Genomic DNA, 12362 nt, shown 5'->3' with positions numbered 1-12362 from the left:
TGGTTGGGTGGAGAGAGGGAGAGAGGTTGTGTAAAATAAAATCCAGGTCTGGACCAGGTGTGACTCTGGATTTCTTCACTGTCAGGGGTCAAAAAGATGTTCCTGCAGCAGGAACTGAGTACATTTTGTTCCACACTCTACAATGTGTGTGTGTGTAATCTCTATACATTACTCTGCACTTATTAATTTCTCTGGGTGTGTCCAGTATAAACAAATGAGTCAGGAAAACAGATGTGGTCAGAAGACCAAAACAATTAGCTGAAAGTTGGTCAGCATCCAGAAGTCAATCCATTTTTATCAAATTGACCCAAGCATTAAACATCAGAAATGGAATATGATTCCTGAAGCACACAGCAATGCAACATTGTTATATGTTTATATTATTACACACACATTAAGTCAGATTTAACATGTTCTCAGTTCTCGCTGATTCTCTGCTTGAGTGTAGAAAACTGCTGGTGTCAGCAATCAAGACAGAATCCTAATTGAAATAATGTCCTAACAGAACGTCCCAAACTATCAGGTGATACTGCAGCTGGGACGCCCCTGTTTTACTTTGGACTATTTGGTCATGGGGACCTTCCTACTGCCTTCTGAATGGAGGTGTTTGTTCTCAAAGTTATTCTGGCACTCCAGTTTAGCTGCCTCCTCACAATCTGATCTGTTTGCCACCAGATGGTATTGAACTGACAGCTCAGCCTGTTCTTTATCTGCGCAGTGATGAGCCACTGGGCTGCCAAAATGGGTACAGATTTTTTTTTTATCCCCAACTTTGGCCTGAGGTGTCAGGTGATGTGCATCTCCTCGTCTGAATAATGTATTTATAATGGAGAATCCCTGTGGAGTTTTTCTACAGTTCTTGTCTTGGTTTTTATTAAATAGTAAACTTACCCTCACTTTGAAGCACTTAATGAGTCAAACATTACTCATCCATGATAGCACCGCAGAAATCATGCTTGCTTTAAACCTGGCTGTGAGTAGGAATGGAAAAAGGCTAATAATACCTCTCATTTGTGGCTTACTGCTCTGAGATACAGTAATGAACCCAGACCTTGGACTTCTCTGGCAAAAAAATAGCATCAAAGCTGCCAGGGGAAAAATAAACCAACACACCAGCTGCTGATAAATCCCCAAAATTCCATATAGATTATTGCTTGCATCATAAGAAAGCATATTGAACTGCCTTTCCTGTTACTGGCAAGAGATGTTGTCATTTCATGTCTGAGTGGGAGCAGTCTGCATGGGTTTCCTCCCACCGCCCAAAGACAGCATGTTTGGGTTAACTGCTGACTCTAAACTGTCTGTAGGTCTGAGAGTGAGTCTGAGCGGTTGTAGGTCTCTGCCTGTTGGGTCTGTGATGGACAGGTCACCTGTCCAGGGTGACCCCGCCCCTCACCCAGTGTGAGCTGGGATTGGCTCCAGCCAGAAACAGATAAGCAATGGAGGATGAATGAATGGTCATTTCACATCTCATACCCATGTGGGCTGTGAATTACTCCCTGTAGCTGTTTTTCAGCTGTTTTTTTTTTATTATTTTCCTGCCAATCAAGTTGTTTTACTTCAAGCTTTAAATGGATGAAATGGCCACGTTCCACTACAAACTGTGAATGTGTGTGATTTCTCTTTGCCTACACTTCCTATTTGTGTTGTTTGTGTTTGGCTCAGGAAACACATTAGAGAGGCGCCAGTCCACATCCTGCAGCTTTCATTGACTTTAGAGCAGATGCCTTTTACAGGCCATGGTGGACACTAGCTGGGACATCACTGACTCTCCAAGATGACATGACCAGGTAGTGCTGAAAGTTTTCACTTTCTAACCAGAGTTAGTAAATCAGCTGTAATACATAAATAAGAATGTTAATAGTGATTAAACTCTGTTCTTTATCACATGAATTATGATTATGGTTCTGGCCAACAGGATTTTAACTGCATTCTAACCGAACTGAACAATTATTCCTACAATCTGATTCCAGTGTTTACAAACAGACATTTACTTCATCAAAAATATTTTAGTTCTTTTGCTTAAGAAATTCAGACTATTCAATGAATGGAGTGTATCAATGAATAAACAATTACTAAGACTAATTTCCCTAAAAATCCTCTCCATAATAGCATTAGCAAGCCACAAATAATGAGCCATTCTCAGTTTTTTTTTTTTATGAAAAAAAAAAAAAAAATTAATTCATGCCATATGTATGAATAATAAATGTACCAAATGCTATTATAGCTCTATTTACCAAAGATTTAAATCACGTCTTTGTATGCTGATAATATAATTTTTGTATATCTTTTAAACAATGTTGCAAATGTAACTGCGTCTCTTTCCCTGTGACCAAATTTTGTTTTTGTTATAGACAATGTTTGCTGTTCACTGCTGTGAAGCTCAGAGTATGTGCTGCTGCCACCTGCTGCTTAGTTTGGAGTTACACATTTTAGGCTTCAGAGGTTAACTCATTTGGATCGATTGGAAAAAAAAAGAAAAAAAAGAATTGAATTTAAGGCCACTTGCTTTGGAACAAAAGATAATGTGACATAGGTCCAAAGGGCCGAGTTGTATTTTCACAGTAAATCCCCCTCATGCGCTGTCCTACATTCATTACCTGAGCCAAACACTTCAGAGATCAAGGCACGACTTTCAAATCAACTTTTTCAGTTGCTCACTACCTTCCAGTAACAGGGGGAAGGGGGTGAGTCTGTATAAAACTCAAACAAATGAGTGGTTTAGAAATAAGAGAACACATGAAACTGTTTAATTGAGAATTTCAGATTTATAGGCATTGCTACCAACCTGTATCACAAACCGAAGTATTTCACAGCTGGGCACAGCCTGTCAAACACTGACAATGCTGCTTTGGCCTGTTCATGTAAAAAAAAATATTTCCATTCCTTGATTCTTGTGGCCTCTCCCCATCTCCACCCCATTTTCTGTCTTTACAGTTTGTATGCTAAAAACAAAAATGAAAGTCAAGCTAAGTAAATACATATCGATTTAAATAAGATGAAAAACAAGATTAAAGCACATTGCTGTTGAAGGTGCAGCTGTTTACAGCAGATATCACACTTGGTGGTGACTTCTATATCAGATGTATTCATGGTCACAGTGACTATGATACAGGGCAGTAACGTAAGCAGCAAGGTTCATCCTGAAAATGGCTTTAACAAACGGAAAAAGAGCTAAGCTATGAAGGACGACAGTAAGTCTTCAGCCTGACCCGAAGTCTGTTCAGTATCAGCACCTGAAACTGGTCAGACTCATGAGGAGTCTGGATCAATATTGCCTTTGTGATCTGCATGAGGAGAAGCCACGATGAACTGTCGTGTACTGTTGTGTATTGTTGTGTAGCTCTCTGTCCCGAATGCAAGTGGGTCAGGTTTGGTGAAACCTGGATGCAGAGGTGTTCTAGAGGTTCAGCTCATCCTCTTTTCACCAGAAAAACTGCTCCTGTGTATCAGCAGTCAAATAAAGCAATAGGGAAATGAACTATTTTTGCCTCAAATAAAATCTCAACTTCAAGCACTTTCCTAATTATGTACTATTGGTTCTGTCTTCAATTTTACACCAGTGACAGCAGGTCTACTTCCTATGACAGCATAATGGATTAAAGCAGGAGTGTCAGCCAGAGGGGAGGGTGGAAGGAACAATAAACAAAGCAAAGCCAACAACATACCTGCACGCTTGGTAAGACAAATCAACCAGTCCATATATATGTTAAAAAAAAAAAGAAAAGAAAGACAGGGAAAAGTAAAAGGCAAACATTTTGAAATGTACTCCGCTTTGAGTGTGAGGAAAGTAGTGCATGTCAGGTTCTGAGTCTGAACCCTGAGAAACAAGTCAGAGGGGGGCCATCTCTAACAATCCGGTCCTCGTTCTCTCACACACTTTGTGATGAGGATTCAGCGAACACAGAGCCGCAGCACTACCTTCCTTACTGGCCTCTCTTCCACTCATATGTGCTTCATACTCTTTGAGGGCTTTCATTCCAGGTTCCCTGGTGTAGGCCAAACGTGTTTTAACTTTTGCATGTCTGTCAAAGATAAAGCACTGACTTTTTTTTTTTGATTACTACACCTGAGGATTTGGTGTGTGCTTCAGGTTAAGGAATCCTGGGAAAGACTTTTTTATGTTAAATTTGTCCTCTATGAGAAACATCTGAGGTATAGACTGCAGAGGAACAGAGGCTTTATAAGGAAGGCAAACAGGACTTTGGCTCTCTGTTCTAACTCCCCACACATTTTGTTATACACATATGATTCAAAACTAAAGTCTCTACAGCAACTGACCCAAATTTTACACATATGTACATAGAAAACCCCCAAGCTTTTCTTCAAATTAAAATCCAGATTCTGGCTTGATGAAGAGAGCAGAGAAGGCAAATGCCAGGAAAACAATCCCTCCGATGATTGTAACTATGGAGACAAAACAAGAAAAAAAAAAAGTCAGGATGACAGACAGCCAGTGTATATGTACTTTAGTACCAACAATCAGCTTGGAAGAGTAAGAATGTTACTTTTAACAACTTCATATCCCTCTGTTGCCCAGGGGACTCTCTGATCTCTCCTCCAGGGTGAGATGGCATTCTTTGGGCTGTTAGTTTGTTTAAGCGATAGTTGGAGTTATTTGATGTGGGGGTGTGCGAGCTACATATTCAGGATATGACCTACAGTGGATCTGGATCAACATGCAGCCAGTTAAAAGAAATAAGAGCAGTGACACAGAAGCTGGGTGATTTGCTGCTGTGATGAGCTCAGCAGCAGAAACAACTTAAAACATGATGCCCACTGAGAGAGAGAGAAAAAAAAAAAAAAAAAAAACTTTACGTCATCGTATGGAGTGCACACTTATCTGCCACATAGCGGCTTGATTTGCTCATTTTTTAGGTGCTATTGAAATGCTCTTTGTCTGTGAATGGCCCCTGCTCTCCATGCACATAACTCTAAACATGCTATATTACCTGTATGTTAACCACATTAAACACCCCCCACCCACCAACTTGTTTTATAGTAAAATACAGCAGAGAATTTATTCAAAATAAAGTGCAGCATTGCTTGTTACTCTTGGTATTTTTAAGTGGCTAAAATATGTTACTTTACTGTCCTCATCCACAGCAGCAGCTCAACCAGCTTCTGTATCAGTGGTCCACTCTGCTTCTCTGAACACAGTGATCATACACCTTACACAACCACAAATATAATATGGACAGACTTGGTAAGAGTGGCACGTCTGAGAAACTGCTCAAAGCATGTCATGTAAATATTGTATCTGTGTCCATGTACATATGTTTCACGTGTACTTACACTAATACAAAATATACTCATTACTCCACAGTGACAAAGTGCAAACAAAACTTTTGAACTGTGTTTTTTTACAAAGGAAAAAGTTAAATTTCACATTGAGAGAAGTACTCAGACATTTTTCCACCTCACATAAAATTGAGCTGAGGTTGCTTACATCCCTTTTTATAATTTCTATCAGGTTTCTACATCTTGATCAGAGTCTGCCTGAAGTAAATCAGTTGATGTCTCCCTTAAGATCTTCTGCAGCCTCTTTAAGGAGGTTTTTCATTGCCAATGTTGCTAAGAGACTTCTCATGGAAGGATTTATTGGGTTCTTTTAAACAATAAAATTATAACTCTGCCTTCCCTGCCACACAAAGGTCATTTCACTCAATAAAGATCAACAAACTAGCTTCCAGGGAGGGCTGGTGATGGTCACACACATGCACTGAAATGATAAAATATTTAGCTGCAAGACTGTAAATGCATCAATCTCATAAAAATAAGACACATTTTGTGGTGTTAAACTATGAGGACGAATGCAGACAAATAAATAACTACATAACTCTATAAAGAGTTTGATCTATTCACTGCTTTAAAGTAACTTTATTATGATTTGCCACTATAATAAAATTTGATTCGATGAGATGTGTAAAAACTGACACCTGTCTCACAGCTTTCAAAGTGAGGGGGTCTGAACACATTTTAATGCAACATTTATTATGTTGTTGCAATTTGAAATTAATTAAATGCCTTGTGTACATTTTTTACAGTATGTCAGAGTTGTCATCTTAAATTACATAATTGGAGCCCTGAAAAGTCTCAGTGCAAATGGATGAAAAGAGATGACACGTGTGCATTAATTCAAAGCACAAAGAAAACTAACCTGTTCTGACAGAAATTTTCTGGGCGATCATTCTCCCACCAATCACAGCCAGGCCTGTACACAAACAGTGTCCAAGGGTACCACCCACTGCAACGCCAAATGGGTCCTGACAATTAAAACAACACACATTTTACACACGCATTACAGTGAAAGATATTCTACAAGGCCCTTACTAAACATTTAATTTACAGTGTTGTTACACAGAAGGGCAGTTGTGTTTGGAAAAAACAAAAACTAAACCAAAAAATATTTGTTTTGCATTTAGGCCAGCTGTAGAAGAACGCATTTTATTTTGAAGCAACCCAGCAGGCTCAGTTGAACTAAGGTAACAAACCTCCCGTGCAGCCAGGATGATGGTGGTCAGCTGCGAGCGGTCCCCCCACTCTGCGAGGAAGGTGAGGGTGAGGGCTTGGATGAAGATGGGTGAAATGATGCTGTGCCACTTCCCCTGAGGCAGTGTAGTCCCTGAAGCAGCCTCCACATCTGGAGTACCATTGGCCAGTTTGGATCGCTGAAGCTGAGCAGACACCAGAGACAAAGTGATCTAATTGAAAAACTGGATATAATGCTCTATTTACCGATAGGAAAAGAGGAGGATTTTTGTGACTCGTGCTTCATTCTCTGTAAAAGAGCAAGATTTGATTAATTTGTAGGAGGTTTAAGTAGTCATATGTGGGTATTTTTTCCATTCGCTCTACATCGCATTGCACATGTGCATTAACAGTTGAACTTTTGTTATTAAAGTACCATTTCACATAAGTTATGAGTGCAGGGAGACTCCAAAGAGAATTGAATTGGGTGCAACTGGAAAACTTGACTTACCTCTTCATCCTTTTTCTTGATCTCCGCCTGCACCTCTTCCAGCTCCTCCTGGCCTTCGTCTGGACTCATCCTCAGCCCCTCTCTCAGCATGCGTACACCGAAGATTGCAAAAAGGGCGGTGGAAACATAGTATGTGTAGATTCTAGGGATGATGGTGGTGGCGTAGCCAAACAGCACTGCAGAAAAGTGGGGCTTCGATTACTTCATTATCACTCAGAGAAGAAGGTAACTAAGATAAAGCACCAAATCACGACTTCTATTCACCAGAAAGACATGTCATGAGTCCGAGGGCCAGCATCGCACCGGCCAGCACCGTGAGACGGTTGTAACGCATGGCCATGATGGCTGCAATGAAAAATGTCTTATCCCCCAACTCCGACACGATGATGACAGATATAGAGGCCACAAAAGCGTGGATGAATCCCAGATTCCCTTTGGTGGAGTCATCTTCAGAAACTACTAGGCCTAGTGGATGGGGACTTGCAGCTTTCTGAGAGTAAAAATAAACACAGTGACCGTCAGCTCAGTTACACAGAGTTTATAAATACAGGTCAAACTTTAAGATCTGCCCCGTCTGCTCCAAAAACACCAATGAAAATGTGACCAAAATGAATAACGTGACTTTAGCATGCTGCCAAACACAAGCCGTTTTCTTTACATTATCCGCTCTGTCCTTCGTATTACTACGTGAGATCTAAACATAACCGGAAGACATGTCTGTTAGCATCAGGCTAGCTCGGAGGAGCTGGCTAACAGCGGCATCACTCAAGTGGGAAACCGAAGTCAGTCGACCGCGACAGAAAGAATTGAACGCTGATAAATAAGTCGAAACTTTTACCTCTTGTGGGAGCTGCTCTGGAGCAGGTTTCTGCTCCTCCGGGATGGCAGAAACTCCGACGGACAACAACAACACGGCGACGAGCGGAAACAAGAAGCATCTTAGATTCGTGTCAGTCCGTCCCTGTCCTCCGCCGACCGTGACCGGCATTATCGCTGCCTGAACACCGTCACGGTGCCGTCTGCTGCTCGTTTCTGTGTCCGCCAATCACTTAATATGACCTGCAAGCGGACTGGCTAACTTCATATTAGCGACCTGCACAATATGAGGGAGTCCTCCGTGATACACGTCACGATGAGAAAGACCGAGCCAGCTCAAGACGGAAGTTAACGACCTCGAGAAGAAGAGTAGAGGACAGAATCAGAGCGCTGATTGGACCGTCGGGAGAGTGACGTAGACTTGCGGACTGACGTCAGGAGCCGGTGGGTGGGGCGGACACGGGGAAAGGCGTGAGGCAGCTCTCAGAGCGTCTGGAAGACTGCAGCTCTTTTTGGGAACTTTCCCATCTGTTATGGTCGTCGTGGTCACCTTTCTGTCGGAGACAGCATCGACTTTTAGCAGGAGTAAGAACTGGATCAAAGGGAGGAAAAGTGGGCTCACTGAAAGCCTCAGAGCCTGAGAGCCTCTGTAGCCCAAATTGCTGCAAAAGATCATTCTGGTTCTGAAAGAAAAAAGTCAGGACATGCAGAGCACAATAATGGTAATAATAATACATTTTATTTCTAGACACTCATGGTCTTAGAGACAATACAATAAAATCAATCAAAGAAAGAACAAAAAAAAAAGGAAAAAAAAAAATACAGGACACAAATCAATGAGAGCAAAAGCAGAAACAAGGCTGTGAAATCATTCCAAGGAAGGCTTAAAGGCCTTTTTGAAAAGGTGAGCTTTGAGGTGAGATTAGGAAGTGGTGAGAGAGGTAGAGCTTTTAAGTCCTGAGGCAGAGAAATCCAGAGGTTTCAGGCCGAGCAGCTGAAGGCTCTCCGCTCCACGGTGGTCAAAGGAGCATGAGGACCTGGGGGTCCCAGTTTGTTGTGTATGAGGCTGGTCAGGATGCCTGTTCAGATCCCTGTTCATCTCCAAAAACACCTACAATGGGCAGGTGAGCACAAAACTGGAGCACTCAGCAATGGAAGAAAGTGCTCTGTGATTTAGTATTCAAGAAATGATAAAGTTATATGGAAAGGTCATCATAATAGAAATTATGAGATAAATACAATGTTCTATATAGGTACGTTTGTTTGTCTATAATATCATTTATCCTTAATGTTCCATCCATGCAAGAACCTATAAGCACTGAAAGAATAGTCAGCAGTAATTATGAATGTAATGGTAAAACACACAAACATAAGGTTGCTTCTTTATTGAGTCTATTTAATTACAGTATTTAATTACCAAAAAAAATGACTTTATATTATCATTCACTCATTGTATTTTCTTAAAAAGTCAAAATGTTATAGGTTATATTACATATGATACAGAAACATATGCGAAGATTAGTACATTTCTCAAAAATTGAAAATGTTGTGAAGCAGCCCACGGAGCAACATGGTTTTTAACCATGCGTTATGAGGAATCTTGTAACTTTTTGTTTTTACTTTTTCAGTAAAGTTTTTTTGTGAACACGTGACTCACTGAGAGAAGATTCTTGTGTGTGAAGCTTAAAAGCCAAGAGGACTGCTTAATAATAGTGGTAAAAGTACATGTAGAAAAAATTGCCGCTACAGTTATGAAACAGAACTATTTTAAACTACACAACTGAAATTTATTTTGAAATCATTTGACTAATTTGAATCTTTTTTGGCTGCAGGAGCTGGTGTCCCTTAATGACAAATAGTTCTATTACTGTGCCAAAATCAACTGTAACACAAGTGAAATTGCCAGATGTCTTTTTTTCCCTTTGAAACACAAAGCTCTTCATGCTGATGATCTAGCCAAAAATCTCTAACTCATGTTCATGTACTGTGGAAATGTGAAGATGTCAGACTGAATAGAAATGGTTTTATTTATTACACTGTATGTAAAATGTAACATAACTAACCCCGCTGCATAGCATATGTCCTAGTGTAAATAACTGATGCTGCTGAGGTGGAAGGTAAGTGACTATTGGAGTAGTCAATATGATGCACTGTTGAATGTTGTATATTTAATTTGTTTAAATGTTTTGTAACCAATTTTCACTGCCACTAGATGTCATGATTAATCACCAGCAACTTTACCCTCCAGAGAGCATTGTTAGTTTTAATTGAAATGAATTACAAATCACGCATGGTATTAAAAACCTGACTTGGGAAAATCCCAGCTGGCATTGTGCAAAGTACACACAGGAACATGTAAACAAAAAGTGCAAGGGCGATCTAGAGTCATATATTATCCTATGTGTCACTGTTAGGAAAGTGGAGTGCCCACAAGCTGGGAGAAGGGGGGGGGCTGTGGGATGATCTAAAAACAAGATGGAATGAGCACCAAAGTTTTTGTGATGTCTCTGGAAGAAACCGAAGTACTCGGACGTAAATCTGAACTTGGGAATCTGAGTTTCCAGAGAAAATTGGATTTGTTAAAAAATGATGAGGAACACGGAATAAAGGCAAAGGATTGATTTGGAAATCATAAATGGAATATTAGAAATTGAATGCATCAAGCCGAAAGACATGTTTCGCATTACCTACACTTTTATTTAAGATCCGTCCACCTGGTCTGCTGCTGTTCTTGTGGATCCTGGACAAAGTGTCTGGTAAGTTACTGTTACTGAGGTTGAGCCGTATGTGAATAAGTGTTTACTCTGGGACACAGACTCAGGCTGCATAATGGTGGGAGGAAAGCGGAGACTCCACAGAAAGGCTCCAGGCCGGAACCGAACCCGAAACCTTCTTACTGTGTGGCGACAGCGCGAACCACGATGCCGCCATGCTATGCTTTATTTTTATCTTTATTCATTTTTCTATTATTATTATTTTTTTTTTTAATTTCTCCATCTGGTTGGCTGGTTGACCGCAAATTTAGAAGAAGTACTCCACCGCTTCAGACACAACAACACAAGGACCGGGACATTACTCGTTGTTAATGTTTTGTGTGTGTGTGTGCAGACAGACAGACAGACCTGTATTCTGTGATGAAGAGTTGGACCGTGTTGTTGTCAGTGATGTCCACAGAAGACATCCAAACTCTGGCTACAAGCTAATGCGCGTTCAGGTAATAATAAGGCCAACGTGTATGTAGAACGGGCCGATCGTTATGGAGAAATAATCCAGGTAGGATGAGGATTATACATCGTGGCCATGTTTTTACCTGGAACACGTACAGAGGTGTTCATGTTACAAAAAAAAAACATTACAATTAAAAATAATGAACGAGTAATGTCAGTTTAGATCAAACTCTTGATAAATGTATTTAAAGACCCAACAGATCAACTTCCTCCTTCCGTAGACATAAGGCAGTAACCAATCAGGTACGAGTTCCAATATATTCGACCAATCATAAGCGATTACGCTAAAGTCCCGATGACGTACAACTCCCTCACTTCTCAGCGCGACAGCGAACCACTGTTCCGCCGTGCTTTATTATATATCGATTTATATCTATTTATTTTTTATTTTTATTTGATTTGATTTGATTTATCTGAAAAGTTAAATCACCCTTGCGGGAGGCAGGTGACTCTTTTCTGACATCTGTCCATCTCCCTGACAGCTCCGGGTTTTTAAGATTCGGTAGACATAAGGCAGTAACCAATCAGGTGAGAGGAGAACTGCATCATAGAGACTTATAAAAAAGTAAGAACCTCAACACTCTCAAAATGTTTGCTGATTACATCCAGACGTTGTAATTGAATGATTACAAATCATTTTTCTGGTTATACGGTATATAATTCTTAGTTTGATGAAAGGATAAGGTTAAAGTTAAATCAACATATGGGATTGCAATATTGTGACGTTATGTTGTTTTCACATGATCTGATAATGAAGTCGTCGCCAGAAAATTAAAGGAGCATTGCAACATTTTTAAAGGAAAAATCCCAAAACAACTACCATCAATATGGCTCTTATATTTACCAGGTATTTACTACAATCATTTTTATTTCTTTATTTGAATTCTTATTTCATCAGTAACAGTACATATTAATGAACTGTTCAGTAAATATGCACAAGATAGCCAGAAGGCCAGTTTCCATTTGCTGTCGCTGGCCAGATGTTACAATAGGCTCCCAAACTGCCTGTAACTGCTGCTGCCATCACCTTGTGTGTAATGCTCACTTTGCTGTGAAGACATACCCACAACCAGTAGCTACAGATAATGACGTGCCCAACTCTAGCGATTACCCACAATACCATGACACATGACGTCACACACGGCATATTTCCCATCTCCCTGACAGCTCCGGGTTTTTAAGATTCGGTAGACATAAGGCAGTAACCAATCAGGTACGAGTTCCAGTGTTTTCGATCAAAGCCCCAATGAGGTCTACCTGCCTCCCTGGAGGAGTATAAATAGCAGCTGTGAGCTCTCCCCTCTTCACATCTGCCCTCAGGGTTGGAGGTGAACGTC

The 12362-nt window shown here is 40.5% G+C and overlaps 1 protein-coding gene across 1 annotated transcript; it reads right to left on the bottom strand.

Moving 5' to 3' along the window:
- Positions 1 to 2753: 2753 nt before the first annotated feature.
- Positions 2754 to 8151, bottom strand: tmem165 (transmembrane protein 165). The gene is made up of 6 exons (XM_029500694.1): positions 7821 to 8151; positions 7247 to 7472; positions 6983 to 7158; positions 6495 to 6677; positions 6161 to 6266; positions 2754 to 4407 (listed from the first exon to the last, which is right to left on the bottom strand). Exons 1-6 carry the CDS (start codon positions 7968 to 7970, stop codon positions 4331 to 4333), a joined length of 918 nt encoding a protein of 305 aa, XP_029356554.1. The 5' UTR covers positions 7971 to 8151; the 3' UTR covers positions 2754 to 4330.
- Between the last annotated feature and the right edge of the window lie 4211 nt (positions 8152 to 12362).

Source organism: Echeneis naucrates, chromosome 4 (genome assembly GCF_900963305.1).
Source record: "Echeneis naucrates chromosome 4, fEcheNa1.1, whole genome shotgun sequence".
NCBI lineage: Eukaryota > Metazoa > Chordata > Actinopteri > Carangiformes > Echeneidae > Echeneis > Echeneis naucrates.
The sequence above is the reverse complement of the archived record's forward strand: the minus strand, read 5'-3'. Positions and strand labels throughout refer to the sequence as shown.